The 27,108-nt window shown below is 39.6% G+C and overlaps 1 protein-coding gene across 4 annotated transcripts in view; it reads left to right on the top strand.

The window, feature by feature from the left end:
- PLA2G4F (phospholipase A2 group IVF) overlaps window positions 1–8,602 on the top strand; it is a 30,404-nt gene extending 21,802 nt beyond the window's left edge. For 2 of the 4 annotated variants that reach the window (XM_087746303.1, XM_087746300.1), the window contains exons 13-20: window positions 494–725; window positions 1,313–1,427; window positions 2,594–2,731; window positions 3,219–3,326; window positions 4,235–4,429; window positions 4,763–4,929; window positions 5,572–5,758; window positions 7,027–8,602. In XM_087746303.1, the coding sequence (XP_087602429.1) occupies window positions 494–725; window positions 1,313–1,427; window positions 2,594–2,731; window positions 3,219–3,326; window positions 4,235–4,429; window positions 4,763–4,929; window positions 5,572–5,758; window positions 7,027–7,256 (1,372 nt within the window). In that variant the 3' untranslated portion in view covers window positions 7,257–8,602. Of the gene's footprint in view, window positions 1–493; window positions 726–1,312; window positions 1,428–2,593; window positions 2,732–3,218; window positions 3,327–4,234; window positions 4,430–4,762; window positions 4,930–5,571; window positions 5,759–6,197 lie in introns of all 4 variants that reach the window. The other 2 variants (XM_009473870.2, XM_087746302.1) reach the window with 2 other exon arrangements.
- The last annotated feature ends 18,506 nt before the right edge of the window (window positions 8,603–27,108 follow it).

Raw genomic sequence — 27,108 nt, 5'->3', positions numbered from 1 at the left:
TTCCGTGTTTCCTTGCTCTTGCCAAGAAGGCAACTGAGGTGGTGCAAGTCACTGGAAACACATCCACACGGACCACTATGCCACTACCTTCCGAAATGGCGCATGCATGTTTGTGTGGATAGCCAATAGCCCAAACTAGTTTCTCGTTTAATGAAGCCTGTGTTCTGGTGAAGGCTATGGCCTCTATTGCTGTATGCAGTAGTACCCTTGCTGTCAGCCAGTCTCTCAGGGTTGTTAGGGCCTGGAGTTAACTCATATTCATGAACTGGTTCATGTGTGCTAGCATACGATGTTTGGAACATCCTTGAAAGGTAGGTTAGCAATCAGGATCAAGTTGTCCTGTTGGTGTCAGCGTTTTCAGCATGTTTTAGAGTTCAGAGATCCATTATTATGGTCTCTTCTTGTCTTTTAGTACAGTGCTGCAGCACTAATTATAACTAGCTAAAATTATTGTTTACATGAGGGTCATTATTACTGATGATGTTAATACAAGCATTTTCAGGTGTTTATCGACATTGTATCAAGACCCTGACTGGTCGCAGAAAGACCTTCAAGATGCAATTAGAAGAGCTCAGGGTACCGTGTCCAGCAGCAAAGCAGGGGCATTTTCCCCAGAACGACTGAAATACTATTTCCAGGAGCTGAATGCAATGGAGATTAGTGGACGGAAAGTTTCCTTTACAGATTTGTGGGGCCTTATTGTGGAATATTTCCTACAACAGAAGGTAAAAGAGTTCATGTTTGGATGTGTACTGCTGTTTGTCTTCCAAGTGGGAGCTCTGCCCACCGACGTTGTGTGTCAAGAAACCAATTACTCTCTGCCTTTGTGAGCTGTTCTGGAAGAGATGGTATTGTAGAACAAACATAGGGAGTTCTCATCTATTTCTGCCCCAGGTTTCCCAGCACCCTTCTTTAGTAAAGAATTTTGAAGTTATGTAGATCAGTGCTATAGAAAAATGGAGTGTTTATTTGGAATGACTGTTATTAAACTAGTAGCTTTTGTATTGGGCAGGTTAAGCCTGAGAGAATGATGTTGGTTTTGCAAAATGGTGTTACTGTGCAGTATTTGCTGTGCTAATTGAAATCAGAAATCAGAGGGGTAACTAGTTCATTAATAACACCAGTAGCTCTAAATATGGAGCTACAGAAATATTCCGGCAAAATCTAACCATATGCATGGACAGCGGAAGGAAAAAGGACTTTGAATTCATAGTATTGTTAGTCAGAAATGCTAAGGAACAGCTTCAAATTATCAAAGTATCGGCACAGAATTTATCTGACTAAAGCGTATTTCTTCCTTGCTTGTGACCAGGAAGATCCATCAAAGCTGTCTGATCAACAAGAAGCAGTGAAATGGGCCCAGAACCCCTATCCTATCTATGCAGCTGTCAATGTGAGACCCAATATTAGCAGTGGTGACTTTGCAGGTATGAACATGGCAAATTTATTGTTGTTTGCTAAAATCTGTAAATTCCTTTCACCTATCCAGTTCATTGGGTAGTGAGTAGCTGACAACAGGAAACCTGGCTCAAGCAGCAGTTGGTAGTGCAAGAGACAATAGGATACTGATTGGCAGAGTGTTATCATCGTGATTGCAAATGCCTTGATCATGGCTATAACAGAGAAATGAGATTCAACTCTGCTGGCCACTTCACATGTTTTTCTAGAAAGTGCCTGAAATTTTCAGGAGCTGAGAGGGAAGACTGTTATAATGCACGAGTTTGTGTCTGAGTTGGAGAATTGAAGTCCTTGGTAATTAGGTGACCTACTTTCTTTTATAGTCTCAGATAATCAATTTGTGTAGGATTGATGTAAAATGATGGATTGGCAACCTTGTAGCACGCAAAATCAAAATTGTGGTATTTAGCAGCCTGTGTTCTTGCTGGTTATACAATTACTTTAAAAAAATGAAAGCCAGTCCTATTCCAGGTCACTTGAAACTTCAAATATGATGCAAGAAGTGAGGATAAATCACTGAGACAGGAACACAAATGCTTGTGTCCATCTGTGTACCACTAGGGGACTTTTTTGTTTGTTTGTTTTGTTCTGGAGGAGTGTGTGTGTATGACAATGAATTTGATTTGTAAACATTTGTGGAAGCTTTCAAGCATGAGGGGGACACATTGATAAGCAGACAATGAAGTCTGACACAGTGGGTCAATTGAGTTTTCAAGTCAGTACTGTAACAGGTGCTGAGAGATGGTAAGTAGTGCGAAGAAAGGCTGAGAAAAGTGAAATAGCTTCCATTCGTGATGAAAAAGGGAGCCATCAGAATGGTTTAAAGTAGAAGTAAAATAGACAGGTTGTTATTGCAGTAACAAAGTCAAGATGGATCAAGATGGGATTTTTTTTTTTTTTTCCCACTAAAGCCAGGAAGAAAGGAGGTTGTATTTAGTCAATGAAAGCCTGTACAAGAGTTTTTATTAGTCATGCATAAGATAGAGGCTCACTGAGAAGAGTGGCAGGGAAATACATAGTGATGTGAAAGTAGTGGAGGGAGACTCCCTTCTGTCTCCCTGTGTGAACAGAAATCAAATGAGTATTTTCACGTGTGTTTACTCTGAGATGAGTAAATATCCTGTTGGCTTCTTAGAATGGTGCGAGTTCACTCCCTATGAAGTTGGATTTCGCAAATATGGAGCTTTTGTCCGAACAGAGGACTTCGACAGTGAGTTCTTCATGGGACGGCTCATCCAGAAGCGTCCAGAGCCTAGGATTTGTTTTTTACAAGGTATGGTCTTAGAGTAACGAATAAAACGGGGAGATGAAAAGGAGCTACACTGCTTTTGGGACTCATCAACTTAAACCCATGCTTTTTTGTCCCTTCCTAAAGAATTTGAAGAAGGGAAAAATGTAAAATCTTTCTCTAAAGGTTTAGGTGTAGGTTCATAGTATTACAGTCTGATGTCCTGAGTCTGCAAGAAGACTCTGTTATGAGCTACCTGTCAAAAACTTCTGCTTTAGGTCTTCCTGTTTTCTTGCCATCTTTCCCTTGCTGATAGAAAAGCTTTTCTCTTGGAGAAGTTTCTGCATTATATTATTAGATCAGGATTTGTCACATGATTAACTCAAAGGTTTAAACTCAAGCATCACCTGTTAGACTAGTAAGGGTCAAGTGACAGCCCCCTCCCATGGCAAATGGCAACTGAATTATAGGCCTTTTGGTTGCATTGTGAAAAGCCTTTTGAATATTAAATTCTTCCATATTTCTCCTGCAGGAATGTGGGGCAGTGCCTTTGCTGCAAGCTTGGATGATATCTGCCTGAAGGTGGTTGGTATAGGACTGGGCTTTCTAGATTCTTTCAAAGATGTTATCAAAGTTGTAGGTAAGAACATACATTAAAATAGTAGGATTTCTTGAAAGATTCCTGGTTTTGGAATGATCCTACAAATAATATGATTCAAAAATGTGCTGTGTGTAGTTTTCAAGACTAGCATAAAGGATGGATTTGGGCAAATCTCTCTTGTGCTGTGTATTATTCCCTTCCATCACACATATAGTGAAGAGAGAAATTATAGTTTTTTCAGGACGCTTTCTCCTTTTTAAAAATTTTGTATCTGACTGTAAATTTGGGCTAGTTCTGGGAGCTGTTTTAAATGCATATTACAGTGCAGGGGTCTTAATCATGAGAAGAGGAAGAATAGAAGCTGGACTGCTAAGCAGGAGGTGGAAAATGGGTTTTCAGTTCCCTCCTTGGCCTGATTTTTGTAATCTTGGATAAGGTGGTTATATGCTTATGTGTTGTTCTCCATTTGTACAATGCCTCCCTAGCAGTGAAAAGGAAGTGTACTAAAGGCTGACAGTTGCTCATGTGCATAGTTATAGCCTTATAGTAAGTAGTGGGGGGAGAGATTTTTTTCTTTTCTGCTTTTGCAGCCCTAGTTTTTCATCCCACACTTTTATTGTAACTATAAATGCTGCTGTGTGGGGATGACTGTTGTTGTCTTATGAGACTGAAGTGGTCATCACGTGGTAACAAGGGTTTTTTTTGTGGGGGTTTGAAATGAATATGGACAATGATTTATGAGTAATGCTATTCCCTTTAAACAGGGCAGGTAAATTATTCAACTATAGAATATGCAGCTCATCTAAATTTCATTACAATATTTTTTATTAGAGGACAAATTCAGCCTTAGGACAACTGGTTAAATATTGTAGAAAAAAGTCTGATTGAAACGTTGGAGCTGGGCAAGCATTTTCTATGTGTTCTGCATCCTTCTGTGGCTTCTGCAGATGACTGCCGAAGATTCCATTTCCGAGATCCAACACGACTGAAGACTCGCTTGGTTATACCTGGGGGCCCCCTGTTACAAATTTTTCAGGATTTCTTCAAGTCCCGGGTCACATGTGGAGAAACCTTCAACTTCATGCAGGGATTGTATCTTCATAAAGATTATGTTAAGATCAAGAAATTTGTGGCTTGGAGAGGTAAATGAGTCTCTCTATACCTGGGATATAAAACAGTGTGTTAATATTCTGTAACAGTCAATGTTACAGAACTAAGTGAGCTTGACTTTGTTCCACTGAAAGCAGGGAATTTACCCCTTCTTACACCGTAGCAAAAAATTTGATCCACTATGTATGTTCTGTCATATAAGGCAAGCTCATCATCAGAATTTACAGGTCAGTTTCAGATGAATGTGCATGTTGGAATGTCTTTTTTTCTTCTTATAGCCCCAGCATAAGCCTTGTTTGTTGCTTGTACTGGGAGGTGTGTAATGAATCATTATAGTTACTTCTGTTACTTGGAGTGTCTTCCAGGCACTCATCTGGATGCATTTCCCAACAAGCTGACCCCCATGGAAGAGAGCTTGTATTTAGTGGATGGCGGCTTTTCTATCAACTCTCCCTTTCCTTTGGTACTTCAGCCAGAGAGGGATGTGGATATTATCTTGTCATTCAATTTTTCCTGGGAAGCTCCATTTGAGGTGAGGAATGTAGCTGAGCATTATTACATGAAGATAAAAGCAGAGAATCACATTCCCGATTGCAGCAGATCAATTGATGTTGAATATAAACACTAATGAAAGAGTGCATTAGAATAAATCTTTACCTCTTTCAAACGTTATTGTACTATGTTTTTTACTGTGAATGTCATGAGGAGATAGAAAGTGAAAACTGTAATGAGATTCAAAACTTTTCAGAAGTCTAAATAGATTGGTATCTAAAATAAAAGTATTTGCCTAGCTCATATGATCCTTGTTACTTAGATGTACACTTCTAATGGAAAAGTGGCTATTGGTGATTTTGTTCATGCAAACAAGTTATTTCCTATATATACAAGTGTTTATTTTTTAAGTGCAGAAAAGTCAAGGTGAATATATTTAGAGTAACAAAACATAAAAAGTTTCAACTGCAAACTGTTGATGCTTGGTAGCAGTTCTCAGTTCTGTTCTTCATTCTTCTTCTGTATCACCAGCCAGAGAAATTGTTTCTGCCAGTTTGAAGTTGGATTTTTGTCTTTTTTTTTTTTTTTTGTGAAAGTGTCTCTCCCTTCAAGGATTGTAGTTAGATGATCTTAGAGGTGTTGCTGGTATTCTATCAAAATTATTTTTGTTCTTTGACAACAGGTTTTAGAGCTGACTCAGAAATACTGTGAAGAGCAGGAAATTCCTTTTCCAAAAATTAAATTGAGTGAGGAAGATGAAAAGAAGCCAAAAGAGTGTTACATGTTTGTGGATGATGATAATCCAAAGGCTCCAATTGTGCTCCATTTCCCCTTGGTGAATGACACCTTCCAGAAATACAAAGCTCCAGGTAAGGGAGCTGTATCTTAAAGAGCTATTTTTACAATCCTTTGGGTGTGTTGATGGGGAAAATTCAGTGGGTTTAGTGTCCCTCCTTTCATTCTTCTTAGTATTACCCTGTAATTATTAAACTGTTACTTTCATTTAAGGTGGAATCAGCTTCCACTAGTTTTTTTGGAAGGAAGACAGGGACAAGAGGCTGACAATTTAAAAAAAAAAAAAAAAAAAATCTGAAGTCTGGAAGAATCAAAATTAGGCAATATTTTTCTATAAATCAGATTAAATAATAAGTTCATTGTTTATTGGATATGAATAAACCACTAAGCAGCAAAGTGTTGGGGACCAATCTGTATGTCAGATCATGTAACTCAATGCTAAGTGTCCTGTGCCCTTGTAGTGTAAGGTCAAGTGATAAATGATCCTTGCTTCATTTAATGTGATTAATATAGGCTGTAAGGCCCACCTCAGTCTATCAAGCAAGAGCACTGGGATGAAACATAGAGCTATACCTTTAAGAGGAGACAGACAAAATTCAAAGTCCTATTTTTCCCATGCTGGGAGGAAACAGCATCTTGAAGAAAACCTTTGGAATATATAGAAAAGAATGTGCAGGACTGATGCTGGCAAGTGAGATCTAAGGCACTCTGTTAATGCTATCTGTATTAATACTATAATGGTTGTCAGGCCCTGGCTGCATTTCCTCATCAACAATGAAGAGTTTCAAAGTGTTGGGCTTGAATATGGCTCAAGACTGCTATTTCTGTAATAGCAACAAGCAGAAGTGTTTTTAGCAAATTACTTTAATGTTCATCTTTCAAGATTGGTATTTAAGTGGTAGGGTGCTAAAAATACGAGTTACCATATGTTGAAGAGTATATACTAACCTCCTAAGGTCAGTTGAACTCAGGGTGTTGGTGTCTTTTATTTTAGTGTAGAACAGCATTTCCAGGAAGAATTGAGCTTTGTATTTCCTATTTTGAGCATGATAATCATGGATTCACTAAACAATTTGTCATAATAAAAAAAGTATTTTAGTCCTGTATTTTGGAGTCTAGTGGAAGTAGAAAGGGTAATAATACTTTACCTTCAGCTTCGAAGCATTTTGGATCCTGAAGGAGCTGAAATCTCTGAGGAGGAGCTTTGGGGAAAAAGTTAAGGTTCAACGGTTATCTGTGATATCCCCCTTGCAGAATCCAACTAAAATGAGTCTATCACAGCTGGGTTTTTGTGGTGGTGGTGTTTTTTTTTTTTTTTTCTTTTTTTCTTCCCTTGCTGCAGGAGTTAAACGTGAATCAGAAGAAGAGAAATCCTTTGGCAATTTCATCATTGAGACAAAAGATTCTCCTTACCGTACACTAAATTTCACCTTTGAGCCATACGATTTCAGCAGGTTAGTGGAAGTGAATCGCTACAATGTTCTGAACAGCAAGGACAGTCTCTACAAAACCCTAAACTTGGCTCTGCAAAGAAGAAAGTTGAAGAAAGTCATCAATACATCCAATATATGAGCAGCTTCCATAGCTGAGGATGCAGACAGGCTGCAGTGTATGAAAGCCATGTGGTTCAAGACAGAATACTGAACACTAATGGCTGGAAACTGTCTTCTTGGGAAGGGAGTAGCACACGTGACACTGAAAATTCATTCCAGATAACAGACGCTCTTATGAAAACCCAAGGGATGTACAGTACAACATGGATGTTGCTTTGTTGTGTGGGGGAAGAGTAGGGAATTATCTAGCCCAGTATCTCATCTTGCAGTGGCTGATACCAGATGACCAGGGAGGTCTATTCAAACAGTTCAAGCATCTGGAGAATAATCTTCCAAACTCCACTGAGTGAAGCACCTCTCTTTGTCAAAGGTGCAGAGGTGTTCGAGGAAACACTGATTTCTTCTATACCTTTCTCTCTCTTGCTTTTTGAACTTCCCTCCATGAACTTTCACAATTTACATCAGCTGGCAAGGAACTCCACAGATGGTAACTATGCACTGAGAGAGGAAATGTGTTCTTTTGCTTTCAGCTTGCTACTGGCTGATGCCCGTGTCCTTTCAAGACTGAACAGTCACTATCTGTTTTCCATTTTTGCCATTCATGGTTTCAAAGATCTCTGTGATATTTCCTTCCTACCCTTCTCAAGGATTATAATGTTTTTTAGACTCCCAGAAGTTCAATATAGAGTATCTTACTTTGGTAACCATTTGTTTTTGAGGAAATAATAGTTCCTTTTTGATATTTAACTATTAAAGACACATCATGGGATTGTGTTGCTTCTTCCTACCGTTTGATCATCATGAACTGATGAAACTTTAAAAATGCTAGAAGTCTTATCTTTCTCTTTCTGTGTAAGAGGAAGGAAGGCTCCTTTGAAGAGTCTGAATTAGACATTTTTTTCTTATACTTGGGCTTGCAATTCAGCCAGACCTTTGTTCAAGGAATTCCTTTGTGTGTGTGTCTATATATTTTAGAAACATCAATATTCAAGGTAGGCACACGTGATGAATGTGAACGAATAAAATAATGTCATGCTGCTATGCTGTGGGGTGAAATTCACCTCACTTTGCAGAAAGCTCAGAGAAAAGTACTGAATTATGTAGTTGGAAAATATCTAATACAAAAGGGTGGCAAACAAACACTATTTACTTTTGTGGCTTTTACATTGAGTTGAATGTACTGATTCTGTATTTGAAAACTGGAGACAGGAAATTTGTCTTTTCTGAAATGATGTAAAGGCTTATAAATGGGTATGATTCTTGATGTATTTTTTACTGTGTTTCTCTTTTTAATAAATATTAGTTTTGCTAATGTGCTTTTCACAAGTTTTCTTATGAACACTTGTCTTGGTATATTTTTCCTTATTCCAATAAAAAGTAAGCAAAGAAGTCAATGTAATACTATATTGCATAGTTTCTTTTATTACATCAGGATATCTGAGATTGGGAAAGTGACTTACCAAGTCCATCTCGGACTGGTGCTGCGCAGCAGTAGAAAGTAATCTCTTCATTGTGAGACTTCTTTTTGAGTAGGCATGGCTCAAAACTGAATTTTTTAGATGTATTTCAAACAGTGACTTCATCTGGGTGATTAAGCTTCCTTGATATCTGGAAGGGCGTATCCTTTATGTCCTTAGCATTTATTTCCTTAAACCGAAATAAGGGAAACAGCAACTTAATGTTATTATTGTACTTTATAATTGGTGCTGCACAGCTACCTGCTTTGTAGGATTTGGATATCTGCCGTATTTGCTGAGTGACTTTTGTATATTTTTCCACACAAGATTTTAAAGTATTCTTGTCTCAGCTGCCTTTCAGCCTGCCACCATGCCATGCCTTTGAATGTTTGTTTGTAGTAGGATGGGAGTTTCCTTTGTTCCTCCTGAGTTCTTCCTTTTTCTTTTTTCTTTTTTTTTTTTTGTTTTTTTCCTGATGTGAATCTGAGTTGAACTGCATGGTTTGATTTACTTCTGCTTTCTTGTTTTTGACGTCCTTTTCTCATTGGAGATGCTTGGACACTGTGGAGATATAGGTATTTAGATACCAGCATATAGATGGGAAGGTGGAATGTTTTTCTCCAAAAACTGTATCTACTCAAATTTGCTAGGCATATACAACGGAACCTTTTAAGGCACAGCTTCTCCCTAAGTTCTTCCACAGTGGTAAGGCGGTTTTGTTGGAACAAGATATGGGGCCCTAATTGTTAATTTTAATTTCCTGAACTGGTCTGTAAGTAGCCACCTCATTTGAAACTCCATGTTATGGCAGGAGAGTCATCCACAGACAAGTCTGTGCACTCACTGTACGGAATGTGTTCTTCAGTCTTGTTAAAATGCTTCTTGTCTTGTAGAAGGAATGCATCTTTTGTCCTGGCATTTAAATTCAAGCCTAGTTATTAAGGAGAAATCAGCCTGGCATCCCAAGTCAAAGGAACATTCAGGACAAACGGGAAGCAGGTACATTTGGGGTTGACAGTGGGGGGTTTTTTTGGTGTTTTTTTTTTTTTTTTTTTTTTCCTTCCTGAGTCCCAGGGTTAGAGCGCTCTCACAAAGGAGTGCCAAAGGGGAAAGGAGCCCTGAAAATGGGAGGAATGCACCAGTGTTTTTTGTCCTAGGAAGAACTCGTGTGGGTGCCTAAGTCTTGCTCTTGCCATACGTTTACAAGAGTAAGTATGCATGCAGGCTGCATGTTAGTCTGTAAACAAGATGCGTACAAAAATAGTCTGCAGGCTAACCTGTCTTTCTTAATATCTTATCTTTATTCCAAGGAAGGCCTGGTTGGTAAAAATTAATTGTTCTAAGACAGAGTGCACTGAGCTAATCATATACTTCTCATAATTCGTACCCTTTCATAATCCAAACGAGCCATGCAGTGTTTTTCCTGGTATCAAACATTTGCTTATTTGCTGAGAATGCTTAACAACTCATCATATTAGTGTTCAAAAGAGAATTTCTCAACACATGAAGTTTTTTGGTCACCGTCCTACGGTGTCCTGCAGGACATGAACTACTTTGGAGCATCATGGAATTTTACTTGCTGAATTTCCTTCTCTTGCCAGAATGTAGAACATGAAGTGGTGTCCTTGATGCAGTCTTTGCTATGTTGCAATTGTGGCTTTTGATTTGAGACAGGCAAAATCTATCATGAGTTTCTGGGAAATGTTTTGTGACCCTACTTGGTGGTGGTTTAGGGAAAGGGAAGTTCATGTAACCTTTGTTGATTATTCTGTCACTGTCTGCACCTAATGGATTTCATAACTCATGTATCCCTTTCAGTCTTTTTTATATATAATGCAGGGTCTATTGAAACACTTTTTTATGAATGAAGTCTTTCATAAAAAGCATATCATAGAAGAATTTCTGTATTCCACAGTTAAATGTGTTTATATATGTACACAGACATATACACTGGAAGATTGCTGGATAATGGAGAAAAAAAAACCACAACAAATATTTTACTGACTCTGTGTTCTTGGTGAAGGGAACTTGAACCATTTAAGCAACCTTATCTTCAGGTTAATCCTGTGAAATAATTAAAAATATTTCATATTCTACTTTGAAGAGAGAGTATGCAGAGACTTGGAACTGCTGTTACCAACTGTTATCCCAAAAGTGCTACCATGCGTCTCAGTTTCTCTTATCCTTCCCCTTCTCTGTGTTTCAGATTGTCCAAAAGAAAAAATTTTGCGTGTAGCACTTGAGGGCCATATATGGCTGATGTTGGTGCTGCAGCAATGCTAATACTGAATAGTATTAAAAATTTAATTGACTTATTTTAATTTATATGGTAATACCGTTGTAAAAATGGGCATAGTATCCTGATCCTGACTGTTCCATCTTTCTATGAGCAGCTGTTCACTTAGCTGCTCTTTTTGTCTTGTCTTTCCTTTCTTTCAAATGTATTGCTCAAAATCTCTGTCTAAACCACACTGGAGGAAAAATAGAAATCCTACAACTTTCAGTGAGCCTGGGTGATTGCATGTAGCTCCTAGTACACCTTGATGCCAGATGCAAGGCGGTTGTCCTTGCCCTGAGCCTTTGTGGGTAGCCCTGGCTCTCACTGATGCTTCTGGTTGTTGGCTTTGGGCTCCCAGAAGCTACTGGGGCGGCTTCTAACAGAAAACTAAACAAATTCAGTGCTCTAAAACTTGGCTGGATTATGACACTTGCTGCTATTTGTGCTGTGGGCTTGAGGTCCAGCTGAGCAAGGCTCTAGTGCAGGCAAGGTCTGAGCCACGCGTGGCTTATGTTTGCACACAAAAGGTGTCTGTGAATGCGACAGCATCAGTTGTCGGAGCAGCAAGTAGAGATGAGATTTGAACCATCATACAGTTGTCAAAGAGGTACTGACTGCATTCTGGGAATCAACTGAAGATGTCAAAGGAAGTGGAGAAACTGGGTCCTAAGTAACAGAACCTTTTTTTTTTTTTTTTTTTTTTTTACAGCACTTTTGTATTTGCCCCGTGGCAGGATAACTTGAGTTATTCTAGTTCTTCATAAATGTTTGGAGTGAATGATCTGTATAAGTGACAAGCATTTGAAGTAACTTAGATTTACACACCAAAGTAGCTTAATTTATGTGCAAGAAGTAACAGTTCTTCAGGATTGCTTTTTCCTCTGTTACAGGTAAAAGACGTTTTTGTAGCCTTCCATAAAATAATTAATTTTTAGAGTACGGATAACCAGGAAAGAACAAGGAAATACAGTTTTTATTTTTATATAAATATATATATATGCATGTGTGTACTATACATAAAGCCATGATAAACCTAGCAAAATATGGCAGGAAGTTAGTACTTAAAGAAGGGTGGAGTACTAAACTATTGCTTATTCTGTAGAAAGCCACATGTGATGATTTGCAGAAAAATGAGGCTTGTCAGCCATTCCTAGGGTAATGAGTTTCCAAAGGGTAAGGGAGGAACAAAGGGATGATCCAGGTGGAAATACCATGGGTTAGTATATATAGTTCATGGAATTTCTTCATACAGTCCTTAAACATATAAAAAATTGATTGATTGCACAAAGCTAGCTTTGAAAAATAGCGATGACAAGGTTGAGAGCTTGTGGGTGAAAATTAGAGGCTGAGCCAACAAAGGAAACCTCATAGTTGGTGTTTACTACAGGCCACCTGATCAAGGGGAGGATGAGCAAGATAATACCAGAGTTACTTCCTAAAGAGCCTTAAAAATGTGGAAAACCCACTGAGAAATTGAAAGTGACAAAATTGTCGAGGTGAAGAACTGTGGTTTTGATTATGTTAGTATGAATTGGAAGTTATGCCAGTAAATTAAATTGACTCACACTTAAATCACGATCACTTCGCCTTGCTGTCCCTACAGCAGAATCACTTTAAAAACAGTTTAAAAAAAACTTTGGGTTTTGATTTGAACTAAGTGAATTAACCTGATACTTCAGACTCTAACCACCTGATCTTTCAACTATGATCACCCTTAAAAAAAAAGCATACTGCCTACACCTGCAAGACCACCTATTCATATAAACAGATATTACAGATAAGGTAGCCTTCCTTTTGTGGGGTTGCTAGATTGCCGTGGACAAGGACCTGTTTGCATTCACAAAAACGTGAGTTTCTTTTCCCCCACAAATGATGACCAAGTTATGTTCTAAGTAGCTGAGAAGCTCCTCTAGCTGAAGCTTCTTTTCAGCTATGGTGCTTGGCAACTAAGATTTTGTGATTAATTGCACTTGGTGTTGGTGCTACTGTATAAGTAACCAATGAATTCTTATGTTTTTTAAATAAAATACTTTGGAAGATTTTTATAATAAAAATTGTGTTGTGGATTTTTGAAGCCTGAAGTAGTGAAGAAACAACATAAAATGATTAATGGGATATCATATGCTATTAAGATAACAGTGGCTTCATATGAAAGTAACTGCTTGTTTGTCTTCCCTTCCAGTGTCAAAGGCAAACTGCTGTGTGGCAGCAGGTCTTCTGACTGCATCTCCAGTCACTTCCCAAACACAGGTCTTATTGTAACTGCAGTGATTCAAAGTGTAATGAAAATTAAAATGCAAGCACCACAATGCCATGAAGGTAAAATTTATGCTTCTTCGTTAGTTTGCTCAGGGCAGCACCAGCTCAACATCAGATCCAGGGCAAAGGAGGGAGCAGAATCTTGTGATAAGGGGTAGCAGAGAGGGCAGACCACTGGTGGCCTGCTGTTGTGCGTGTTTAAGCCAGCTCTGTAGAGCAGAAGTGTTAGTAAAGGGCTCCGTGTCCTAGGAAAAGCATTGCCTGGCAAAATGCTGGAGCAGGGAAGGGCAGGTATTGTTCTCTTAAGGGTGCTGTATTTTGGAGCAGGATGGTTGAAGAAATTTTTTGATTTTTTTCCAAGGAATTTATTTACAAGCAAAACAATGTTATTTATGTTGAACTTTACCTCTTTATAATGCTGTGCAAAATCTTTACAGTATTATTAACACTAGTAGATGACAAATATGTCTGGAATCACACCCAAAAATCTTAAACTGAGGCAGAAATGGTACTATCTCTATTGCTTTTGATGAGGCAAAAATTACATCAGGCCAGACTTTTAATCACACATTTGTGTCTCAGTTGCCAGACGAGACACTTTACTCAACACCTCAAAAGGGAAAAAGACAAGTATAGGAAGCAACATCTAATCAGAACATGATATTGATATGACATGGCTTTGAAAAAGGCAATGAGATCCAGAGGTGTTGGAGGTTGAAACATTTTCAGTGGAAAGAGGGAAATACTAATACCATTGAACAAAATTCTGGTAACGTCTCTTGTAGAACAGTGCATGTTGACTGGTCACCTGTGTTTGAGGAAAATGAACTCATAACAGATGCATGGATGAGGAAGTATGGGAAAGGGAAAGCCTGCCATTTGAGAGGACACGAGATGATTGTAGGTTAATTTGCTTGTCACAGCAACAATTGAGAATGTACCCGTCTGCTCTTTATGAAAGCAATCTAGAGAAGGGAGATAAAGCTAGAAGGCCAATGTCGGTGTGAGGCAACTTATTGGTGGATATCTAAAGTAGAAGCTTGATGAATCGATATAACAAATGATTTATAGAAAGGTATGCCAACATTATTAGGCTGTGTTCCATTGTTGCGTATCTTCTGGGTTTGTGATCAGAGCCCAACAACTGGTAGGAAGAGAAATGCTGATATCTCCCTAGACTATATACAAGTAAAGGGAGCCTGCATTGTTTTCTCCTTAAAATAAAAACTACTGCAGGAGCTGAAGTAAGATACAATTGCCCAACATGACTTTTCAGGGAAAAAGTACTTTTATTGCTTTAAAAAGTAAACACCATGCTCAGTGGCTATAGATGTCCAGGGACTTGGAGGATGAGATTTTACTCAGACCAGTCTTAAGCCTTCCTATATAATATTGTACTTTTAGGAAATGAGATGTTTAACCATGCCAGTTTCTTTATAGTCTTCCCTCTCAGCAGTGTACATACTAGGGTTTTTAGCTTCCATTGGGAGAGGTGGGCTGTGAAATGAAGTCAATGGAAGCCTGAACATTGGCTCAGGCATCTGCAGCTACAACGGCCTTCAAACATAAATCCCTCACGCTGGTAGAGATAATGATGTTTTACTTTAGGGCAAGTCTCCACTTGCTGCAGGGTTTGTTTGGGAATTAAAATAAATGTTTATTTCACTACTTCAGTTGCGCTGTAACACAGAAGTTTAGTCACAAACCTTGTTGCTCCTGCTTCATTTGGCTGCATGCTGATATGGCGAGTAGGACACTACAGGCTTTCTGGAAGTTTGAAGACACTACTTGCTCTGCTTCCAGTCTCCTCCAGCTTAGTCCTGTTTAAGAATCATAGCCATGATAATTTGGTGTATATACTCCTCCTGCAGCACAGTGAGCCCTGAGAGAATCCATGCTGCATGTGAAGCATTAGATGAGGGTAACCTCAGGAGTGCTGTCTTTACAGATTGGCTGGGTGTGGTTTTTTGGTATAAGTATCGTGTTCTGAATGAATGTGAGGAAACAGACTACTACCTTTTCACCTAGTAATTTTCCAGGGCAGTTTCATTTTCATTTCTGCTCCCTCTCTTGTAGGTAAGATACTCTTGATGGCAAGATGTCGAGACATGGTGGGAACTAAGACATGGAGGTAAATCAAATGCCATCTGTGTCAGAAGTGGGGCTTCACCTACAGATGGCCAGACCCAATGTAAAGACATGTTTGAGCAGTTACTGTCTGAAAAATCCAATGGTCCCTGAGGTTATGAACTATGTATTCAGGTGACCTATGTATGTCTCTGAAGGGAAAGGAAAAGAAATGAAAGAGTTGGATGTAGAATTTTTCTTGGGAGAGAGGTGAGGAGCTTGCCAAGTGCTGTTGAATGTAAATTTCTTTATGACCTAGTTTTTTGCAATTTGTGATGGTGTTACTAAGCTTGCTTGCTATCCAAAGGAATGTGATCATGCATGTCCTTGTGTGCCTCCCTCCTAAGCGTAAAGATATAATTAAAGCACTGCTGTGAGGAATTGTGGTTCTTGTGGTCTAAGGAGCAGATTAGTGCACTTGAAAATGTCTCTTTACCTATTCCAGTATTTATATAGAATATATCTAATAATTCTTCTTCCACTTCTGACTTCCCTGGTGAAACAGTAGCAGAGCTCAGTAAAGTTGCACAAAAGCATGAGATTGCTCCTCTAAGCCATGAAAACATTCTTTATTGCATAAAGGAATATTGGTAACTCTCTTTTCTGTGAGACTATAGTTTCTGACTGTGGATTTCCCAAATATCAAACTGGGAGAAGGGCGAAGATCATAGCAATGCTATCATACCTCACTTCTATTGACTCTTCATTTTCACAGCAGAGATGCTCCCCACTAAGGCCATCACCACTGGTGTTTTGGTGGTGATGAGTGAAACTTTGTCCTGAAAGTGACTGGACTGTACAGTCTGTGCTTTAGCACTGACACACATACCTGCATGCTCTTTCATACCCATCAAATTTTTCAAATGCATTAAAGGGAGATGGTGCCCTCTTACATGACACTGCAATGACTCTCCACCCACTCCGCAACAGGGCATCACCTGCTGTATTTATAATCTTAAAATATCATAAGACAAGACCTTGAGCTACAGGAACAGTAACTTCATTAGCCTGTTGCAAGAGTAGGCTGCTGTATTTAGTGGGCATGCCATAAAATGATATTTATTACTATCCTATTTCCTGCAAATGTCTGAGCAAATCTCTCTGAAATGAACTGTATCTGACAGAAGGACCTTTCAATTTCAGGGCAAAATATGTCAGTTAGAACTGGGGTTAGTAATACAGGAGAGACCTGGGAAACATTCTGTTACTAACTATAAGCTTTGCAAATTACTAACTACAAGCTTTGTTGTGTAATCCATCTTCCCTGCTATAGTTTTGTGGGTGTGTAATCATGCCTATGATTTTGACTATTGCACTTTTATCCACAATTGCAGTTAAGCTCAGCAGTGCTGTTGGTGTGTATGGTTTTTTGTTTGTTTGTTTTGTGAACTGGTGATTGGGTTGCTGACCATCACAGTTAAGTCAGTTCAGGTCTGTTCAGAGTTGTATAGTGTCCTACAAACCACAAATTGTGATGAGAATTCCACAGAGACTATGATTCATGCTTCATGTAGTTTCAGCCAAGGGTGTTGATGTAAATATTGGGCTGAGTTTACCTTACGGGTAAACACGTAGAGCTGCAAAGCTCGATTAATTAGGTGCGATAACTTGGAGGAGAATAAAAGCTGCTCAGAAAATTATGGATGAAAATTCAAATCCTTTTCTCTTAAAAAAAGGAAGTCATGCAATATCATGGGTAATTAAATTTTACATGCAACCTTCAGCTTTAAAACAAACAAACAAACAATATAATTACATAACCCCAATGGCGGGGGGGTGGGAGAATCTTTACAAAAGGCTAATTATGGTTACTGGCCCTGTCAAACCTGACTGCCACAAACATTTCCTTCTGCTTTGTAACAAGTGGAAATTAAAGTAGGTTTCTACAATATTGCTGTGAGGTTAACCAGTCCCTGTATGTTTGCAATACATTCTTTTCCATCTCCAGTGCTAAGGGTTCCTATTGCAAAGCAGCTATACGCATCTAAACCTAAACTGTAATGCAGCCATTGTACAACCGTAGCATTGTTATGCCCTCGTCAGAGTTAGTAGACTAATTGCGGGCATATCTATGTTTTAAATGTAGGGTGTGGGGATATTTTTCCTTTAGCATTCCACCATACAGCCAGTCACTAACACTGTAGAGCAATGGAGCTCCCCTGCTGTTAAGATTATTTCCCAACTCACCAGGGATTTTTTTTTTTTTTTTTTTTTTTCCTCCTGCTAACAAATCAGGAAAGTTGAAAAGCAGAGCTGGAAATGAGAAGCTTGGCAGGAGAGTAGCTTCAAAGTGGATGGGACTATATTTTACAAGTGCTTCACGAATGCTTTGTCTGCAAAAGTTAGCCTGTGTTTTGTAATGAGGAGTTCTAGAAAATGACATGTGGACAGCTGCATTCATTACTCCATTGTGAAACACATCAAGTTTAAGCATGTTTTATCTGTGAATTTCACCTTGGCCTTTACTATGGATCCATTACTGGAATCTGCATAACGAGGCGTATGATGCTTTAAGGAAAATATTACACCATAGGTTCATTCAAACTGTGTGAATAGCATTAAAGCAGTGTGTCAGGAAGAAATGAAGGGGGAAAAAAAATCAGAAAAACATGTATTCTGGTTGAACTGATGCCAGATGGCATATACCTGGGGTTACATGCAGAGGTCCCTGTCCTGTAGGGCTCACAGTACACGTCAGGAAATGGAAGTCAGCTCCATTCAATTAGTAACTAATTCAGGTTTTCTCTTACAGTTTGCTGTCCATTCGCTATCTGACTGTCGTGGGATGTTTATTCTTTAGTTAGGTGTTGGGGGCAAAATCCCCTACCTCTCTGCTTAACTGTCAGAGAACCAGGTGTCTGCTGTTGATTGAAATGTAATTACTCTAGAGGCATAATTCTGTTCTTCTTTCATAGATGTGCTGAATGCAAAGGGTGTGTGTTTTCAATGATGGGAGGACTGCTTTGATATTTTTATTTTTGTATCCACTTGTGTCAGTACTCATGTTTAGCAGAAGCACTGGGAAGTCCAATTATCCTTTATAAGGTGCATTCTTTAGCAAACCGTGCAATTTTTAAGGTGTTTCTCGTGGTGCTGGAAAGACATGGAAATGCTAGGAGAAATAAGTATTGGGCTGTCAACAGAAATAACAATAGCTGTCTTTTTCTTTCCTACATTACCGTGTTTCTGGAAATATGCACAGGTAGCGTAGGAAGTCAAAAGTATTTATGGATCCTGCTCTGTTCTGAGTGGGACAAAAGTACATATGCTTAATGTACTTATTAGTCAGCTGTACGCTTACCCTCTGCCTTTAACCTTAATATCTGATTTCTGCCCCTTGCTTTATACTGTTGACCCTGACTTGGAGGTCAATGCAAAATCCCCAAGCTGTGTTGTGCCAGTATCCCAAGAAGCCTTATTATGTGGACCCTGTTTCCCTTAGGAATATAGATAGTATTAATTTGAAAGAAATTCCCAAGAAACTGTAATTTTTTTTTTTCTCTCTCTTTTTTTCCCTGGCTTTTTTTAAGGCATCAAGACTTACGAGATCATGTTCCCTGTGCATGTGTATTCTACTCTAATATTTTTTTTTTTTTTTTAACCTGTGGATGATCCCAACTGAATTTGACTTGTTTATCAAAGACAAATCCTTAGAAGTCCTGTGAAAATAGATAGCTGGGTAGAGGACTGAGATTTTTATTAATGCCCCTCTAGCTGATGATGACCCAAGGAGAACACTACGGTATGTCTTTGCGGTGTTCTGAAATACTGGTGAATCCACTGGTTTTTATTTTTTTGAGCCCAATGTCATGAAATTCTTTCATTCATAAGTAATTCAGTGGGATTTCTGAGGCCCACTAAAATGCTTATTGTTTCTGTGTGCTCTTTCTCTCCTAGAAGAGTGCCCTTAGGTGGCACTCTTTCAGAGGAGAGTATGGCAGTTGTGTATCTACACCTGATCTTCACTTTCAACACCACACCAGAGATGCTGCTTTCTGTATGGAGGTCTGACACCTGACACTTCTGCTTGTCCAGAGCATCTAATCCAGATGCTCCTCTTATGGCAAACAGTGTTCGTATTCTCCTTCAGTTCTGTTAAGCTGAAGTGTTTGCGAATCAAAGAGTGGAGGTGTGCATCTCCCAGGAATTCTTAAAAAAAAAAAAAAAATTGAGATATTACGCTGTGACTTCATTAAGCAAATTCTGGTTGAGCTGGGGCTGAAGTGTGGTAATCTTTTAATAAATGAATAAAACAGGCACTTTTGAAATTGGATGAGCTCATTAGTCTAATGTACCGCTCTATAAACTACATGGAAAAGGCAAAATGTCATTATCTGTTATGATCCCATAGGAATTTATGAATATACTAAACGCTAATTATTGCTTAGTGGAATCATGGAAAAAAACTCTGTGGCATTTTGAAAATTCTCCATGGCTTTTGCTTTTTTTGCAAGGGAGAATTGCAGGACCACCTGAGTTTATCTGAATATCTGAATTTTTTTCCTTAAGTCCTCCTTTTATGGCATCTATTCCACTGTGGTAAAATTTAAATTGCTCTAATAAATCATAGTCTCTCTTTTACTCTAAGGAATTATTCTAGGATGGGGTAAAGGGACAGTGATGGAGACAGCCGTCCATGACTCCTTGTATCTGGAGGGCTGAATCTCTTGATCCCTTTGCACAATGAAGATAGGTACAGACCAACTGTCTGAATACTGTGCTAGTGGCTTTCTGCTTTCCTGACTGGCAGCTGGACTTGCTCCCTGATCAACTGACACCACCAGAAGACAAACTCTGCCTTGTTGATGCTGTATATTTCATCAACAGCCATCATCCACTGCTCCTGAAGGAGGAGAGAAGCATGAGCATCATCTTGTCCTTTTGATGATTCCTTGAGCACAGCTTTTGAGGTTATTGTTTTTAAAATATCTTTTCAACTAAGGAGCCATTTTATAAAGCACTGCCTGTAACAGTCACAAGCAGAGGTGCTGTCAAGACTGATGCCAGCTATACAACCACTGAAACTCTGCAGTCTGAAACTTTGCTAACAGAACTGTTTTCTTCTCCCTTTTGTAGGAGTGGAGCACGGTTCTGCAGGTGTGGGTAGAAGGAGTGGTAGCTCTCACTGGCTGCTGCTCTCTATGTAAGTAGGTGAATATGATGCACTGTAAGGATGATTTTGAAAAACTGCTTGTTATAAGTAACTACAATATCCAGAATAACAGACCAGATTCTGCAGGCTTTTTGCACGGCCTTTGAATAGAACAAATGTAGCAATAACTGAAATCATTACTGGAAGACTTGAATCTTCCCGAGTGATGTATTTTCTTTATTCTGACCCTAAAGCAGAAGGGTTTGGGGGATGTGATGTATCATTTCACTCCAGATGTGAATAAAAAACTTCTCCGATTTAAAACTGTATTTTTCTCTATTTTACATTGGCTGTGTAAGGTTGGATGTTGGGCCAAAACATTATTGATGCTTATTATTTCAGAGCAGTTGTCTTTTCATTAGATATCTTACGTAGATCTTATCTGGATTACTCTAACTGTTGTCACCTGGAGAAATCTTCAGTGCTAGCATCCGTTCTCAAGTCAAACGGATAACCTGACTCTTCAAGTGTGTCAATTTAAGACACTGTCTGGTCTTGAGGTCTGTCTTTGCTTGAGAGTGAAGTATTCCAACGTAGCTGTTGCTTTGAGACTGGCTGGGCATCGCTCTGCTTGTGGGAGATGGTGAGTGATTGCCTTTGCATCAGTTGTTTCTTTTCCCCTTTCCTTCACTTATTAAACTGTTTTTATTTCAACCCAAGTGTTTTCTTGATCTTGCTCTTTGTATTCTCTCACCTGTACTACTGCTGGGGGAGAGTGAGTGAGCAGTCGCATGGATGCTTAGCTGCTGGCTGGAGTCAGTTTTATAGTTATGTTGAGGTATCCCTTTTACTTCATATTTTTGTAAGTCAGATAAGAGCAACAAATCCATAGACTGCAGGGTAGGCTTTAGTTTATGCTTAATTTTCTTTGGGATTTATCTATAGCAGTCTAAATGTTCCAAGCCCTAATTCCCTCTGCATGAGACACTATGGTGCTTCCTTTATATCCATGGTGGATTTCAAGTGTCAGGCCTGCCTGAGTATTGCTGCTAGACTTAAAGTCTTGCTTGCAAGGTCAGCTGACAGAAGACCCCAACCAGTCTTACATCCATAGAATCATTTAGGTTGGAAAAGACCTTTAAGATCATCAAGTCCAACTGTTAACCTAGCACTGCCAAGTCCACCACTAAACCATGTCCCTAAGCACCATGTCTACCCATCTTTTAAATATTTCCAGGGATGGTGACTCAACCACTTCGGTGGGCAGCCTGTTCCAATGCCTGACAACCCTTCCGGTGAAGAAATTTTTCCTAATATCCAATCTAAACCTCCCCTGGCACAACTTGAGGCCGTTTCCTCTAGTCCTATCGCTTGTTACGTGGGAGAAGAGACCGACCCCCACCTCGCTACAACCTCCTTTCAGGTAGTTGCAGAGAGCGATAAGGTCTCCCCTGAGCCTCCTTTTCTCCAGGCTAAACAACCCCAGTTCCCTCAGCTGCTCCTCATAAGACCTGTGCTCTAGACCCTTCACCAGCTTCATTGTCCTTCTTTGGACACGCTCCAGCACCTCAATGTCCTTCTTGTAGTGAGGGGCCCAAAACTGAACACAGTATTTGAGGCACAGCCTCACCAGTGCCGAGTGCAGGGGGATGATCACTTTCCTGATCCTGCTGGCCACACTATTCCTGATACAAGCCAGGATGCCATTGGCCTTCGTGGCTGCCTAGGCACGCTGCTGGCCATGCATAAATAAGTGTCCAGATAAAGTATGTGAATAGTTAGGTCACTGTTAGTGGGCTTTTTTAAATACTTCATAGATGCTGCTGCTGCACAGCTACTAGCTGCCCTTCTTTGCTGTACTGTGTACAAATGCTTTCCAAAATAAAAATGGGGGAGGGAAGCAAGCTTCTAGCTGTAGGTAAGTAACTAAAGTGTCAGAGTGGTGTAGGATGATAATCATTGTCACTGGAGAGAGTTGGGCACTTCCAAAGAGCAGTTCAGCCCTTAGGTGCTACCAGAGAACATTTTAGCCTATTTCTTTTCATTAACTAGTGATGGTGACTCAGATGCAATTACAAACTCATGCTCAATACTTACCTCTGTCCTCCCATGTCTTTGTAGGAAAAGCCCGCGGCTGTAATCAAAAAAGTAATAAAAGTGGGTGTCAATAAAGAACAAGCACTGAAGATGTCTTGAGGGCTCTTCTTTTGCTTTAGGAGCATGATAAATTCCATTGCCCAGAGGATGTCAGCCCACGCACGCAATCACGTGCTTGACTGGTGGTGTAGATCCCACCTTAGAGCCTCTAGTGTGGGACCACCCTGTCTCCTATGAGTTAGTAATAAAGAAGTGTTATCTTCTGGTCTGAGCGGAAGATGCAGGTGGATTCTGGGTGCTGTGACTTAGCATTCCCCAGCAGTGAACAGGGTGACTCCAGTAGTGCTGTTTGAGAGGTCGGTGCTCTTGAGTAAGTCAGTCCTTGGGAGCTGTCTCCGCAGCAATAACACAAAGCAGCTTGTGCATTTGTTGTCGTTGTCACTTGTGTCAGCTCACCTCAGATTGTGTTCGAGTACTTATAAAAGAACCTGAGAAATTGACTCAACTAATTTGTAAATAAGGCGTAAATTGGCAATGTGAATATTTTTTTCTGGTCATAGTGAATCATGTATTAGAACAAAACTTTAATTCTAACAGGATATGAACACAGTTGTGCAACTTATGTGCAACAGACAATATTAAGTCAAAGAGGTTATTTATTATTGTCCCACAATAAAGATGCTTCCTGTAGCCTTCTCTGTATTATCAAAGCAGGAAATGCAGCTTAATGTCTCTTGTTCTTCATCTTACCCAAATGCTTTAAGCGGATCCTCTGAAAATTGCACGAAGACTTAATTTCTTATGGATTTCAATTACCGTCACTTCAGATGTTGTCAGAATCTAGGTCAAAAAGGGATTATGAGTGATTCAGTTTTGGGATGTTTCATTTGGGTCATGTAAATGCAGTCTGATATTTAGAGATGGTGCCCGACAGCTTTTGTTTAGGGGGTTATGAAGAACAAAATCATTAGTATTTTTAGAAATAAAATCGGACCCTGTAGCTGCATTGGTGTATCAGAGCTCAGATCAAGGGGTCTCTTTGGCTCTTTGTCACAGCACCTTTCTATCAGAAGTTAACAGTCTTGCAAGGCTTATGAGCCAGACTCTGAGGGCTTTTCCCCCTTTGCCTTATATTAAATAGCTATAGAAACTCTGTGAGAATTTGGAGATATCGCTGATTATCAGTCTCAAATTTATGTGAGAGGAAAATGACTCTGAGGCTGTGTCAAAATTGGGATCTCGGTGGCAAATGGGGGTCTCCAGCCCTCGCAGCTGCCTCTCAAGAGGCTGCAAGTCTGTGCTGGTCCTGCTGCAAGCGGTCTGCTCCTTGGCCACCCCAGGCACCTGTGCTGCAAGTTATGTGGCCCAGTTTAAGTGTCTGTGTGACTCCAGCCCTCATATTGCCATGCAACTCGTACTGCTGAAGGCTTCTGTTGTTATAATGGTATTGGTGAAATACTATCTTGTTGTCTGGCCTGCAGCTTTCTGACTTCTGACTCACCTGCGCCCCTGTTTATGATGCACAATATCACGTTATCAAGTAACTTCCCACTATTGCTGGGCTATGTCTGCTTTTGTATGGGAGAGCTGTTTAGGTGGATTTCTTCTTTCTAATGATGTGCAGGTCAAGCACGTATAGTATAGCAACATAGCCACTTGAGCAGTTAATGTTGCTTGATCTAATTTATGAAATTCACAAAAGGCCCAAATGTGGAGATTGTGGAAAGGGTGGGGAGCATGGCATATTATCTAACTGGATGGGTAACTTTTATTCTTGAAGAGCTGGGGAGAATCTGCTGTCATCAAACTGAGCCATAAAATGACTTCAGAGCCTGAGCTAAGCGATGCGACGGCTGTCATGTTCAGCCTCTTCTAACAGCATCAGCTGGATCTCTTGTTTCAAATCAAGGAGCATTACTTCAAAAGCATTACCATATAATCAGAGTGAAATAGAGCTCTATTGTAATAAGACTGCTCCACAGAATAAAAAACCAACACAACAAAAAACCTGTAGTTGGGAACTCATCACAATTTTTTGCATAAATGTTAGTACAACCTAAAGCAGGGACTTTTAGGCATTCGATGTCTGAGTCTATGAAAGAGCAGACTAATTATAATGATCATTTGAAACTTTATCTAAGGCAGCTCTCTTCTACAGGACAGTTTGAATAGTCAGATACGTTTATTAGAAATGGTTGACAGTCAGATTTTTTTTTTCGTAAGAAGTCCTGCTGCTTCGAAAAGGGGTTTTCTGCCTGACTTAGAAACTTGGGAATTCTGAAAAATAAAATAAACAGTTTTAAAAAAATTATTTCAACTGCAATTTCTCACTATTGAATAACAGCTGATTTTAGCGATTTTAAAAATGTTTAACGTGATAGCTGGCTTCTGTCATATTTTAGTAATGGTACTAGGTACTTTTGTTATTATGTATTGAGCGCTATTACAGAAAAATAATGTGAAATTATTCTAAAATGAAAAAGAAATGAGACTTGACAGTTTTAACGTGAATGTTTAAATATTTTGGAAAAAAAGTCATACGCAGTTATTTGTGTTAAAGCTTACATGGGTTTCTAACATAATTTAATTGAAAGCAGCACTTCTGCTAAAAATCGTTTCAATAACAAAAGCTCTCCTGCTGGCTCTGCTTACCCCATAACATCCCTTATGTAACAGAAATAAGAGAGAAGAAAAGCTACAAACTGTTTTCTTTAACTATTTGCCACTGTCCATGAAAGCCATGTTGTGGCTGTAATTTGTAGTGAACTTCGCGAAAACCTGTGCAGTTGTGTATCTGGCTGGAGGAGCCAGTGAGAGCTGGAATGCTGCTGTTTGGATGTTCAGATTACTCCATTTGGTGCTGCCAAAGTGCAGGTATGGATTTTAGGACTAGAGAAAGTTACAGTAGATATCAGTAGTTGCAATGTTCTGTTAGGTTTTCTCTAGTTTGTGAGGGTTGCAACTGCCCCAGGATATCCCTCTGTATGTGGTTATTCAGACCTTACGGTGGTAGACAACTATTTTATTTTGGGATTAGCCTACGATAAAATGTTTGACCCATCTCTTCCTTTCCCCTAAATAACTGTGGTATTAAAAAAAAAAAAAAAAGGAAAAAAAATCTTCATGAACAAGTTCATAATTTGTGCTTTTGAAATCAGTGGGAGGTGGAGCTATGAGTCAATCTGTACAGCTCTTCTTCCCTGCCTCAGTTGGCTGGAAAATAGCGTGGTCCAGGAGCACCTGCTACCTGTGAGACATGCAGACTGGACCATTATAGTGTTGCCTTTTATGAAACAGAGATACTAATGGGATCATCAGCCTATTCATCTTTGGTAAGAGAAAATCAGTGGTGGGGCAGGAGGATCTGTTTGGCTATCTTGGTTGAGATGCATCAAAAGAAAATGCTTGGGGAATTTTCATCCTTAAAAGTCGAATGGGTCTGCGGTGGGCAGATTTATTAGTAAGAGCAGCAGATAGCTGGTCTTGGTGAGATGGAGATGTATTCCATCATGAGGAGGAGAAATGGTAGGGCCCCCTGCTATTGCCATGGTGAATCTGAGTAGAAACTGAAAACTAGGAATTGTTGGCTGCTGGGTTTCATCACTGGCCCCTCTCTTGCCTTCTTGTCCCCAGGATCGCTTCATCCGAGCAAACCCGCACAGGAAGATTGGAATCAGAAGGAGGAATCATGAAAGACCGCACAGCGCTGAAGACGAGGTACTGTGTGGAGGGCAGCTTCCGGGTTGCAGGGAGAGGGCTGCGGGGTATGAATAATGGCCGTGCTACCTGCAGTCTTCCATCAGCCTTTCCTATCTCTCCCTAAGTTTAACTGTTATTATGAGAGGTGATATTTTTTAACGGTTAGTTAAGGGAATATTTGTTTCTTCTGTGAGTGTGCTCTCTAGAGTGGAAAACATTCGCTATGACTTACGGGTTCGGAAGGTGAGGAAGGTAATGAACTTGTGGTTTAGATGCTGGGCAAGGAACTGGGAGGGCTGGATTTTAGTCTTGATTTTACTGTGACATCACTATATGACAGTCGTCATACCTCATGACACCCAAGGTTCTATCTTCAAATAATTTTTCCTTTGCTTTATGGAGGCAGATCAGCAGATAAAATGGATTATTCAGTGTCTGCCACTTAAAATAATTCTGAATGCTAATTTTTATGAAACTGAACTGGTAAAAGGTGTTGGAAGGTACTGAACATGGTGCATACTGGATATGTAACAAATTATTCCCTTTTCTGAGTACTGGCTGGTTGAAATTATATTAAATAACAACTTTAAAAAAAATCAAAAATTATATGATGTGGTTTTTTCCCCCCTGCATTTCCTGAATCTGTTCCCTAGCTGTATTCAGAGCAGAAATACGAGGCTAAATCTTTGCTAGATCTGGGAGAGCAGCAAACTCACTACCTGCTATCACTATGTAATAATAATTGATTTTGTGTCTGCATGTTTTCTTAGTACTTCAGCCATCTCATGAATAAGTTTTCTCCAGACTTCTGGATATGGATGGTACTAAAGCTGAGGATGAAAAATTAATCCTCTGTATTTGG

The sequence above is a fragment of the Nipponia nippon genome, unplaced genomic scaffold (assembly GCF_047370975.1).
Source record: "Nipponia nippon isolate SJK-2023a ecotype South Korea unplaced genomic scaffold, ASM4737097v1 scaffold_10, whole genome shotgun sequence".
NCBI lineage: Eukaryota > Metazoa > Chordata > Aves > Pelecaniformes > Threskiornithidae > Nipponia > Nipponia nippon.
Note: the sequence above shows the minus strand (reverse complement) of the source record. Positions and strands in the feature narration are given on the sequence as shown.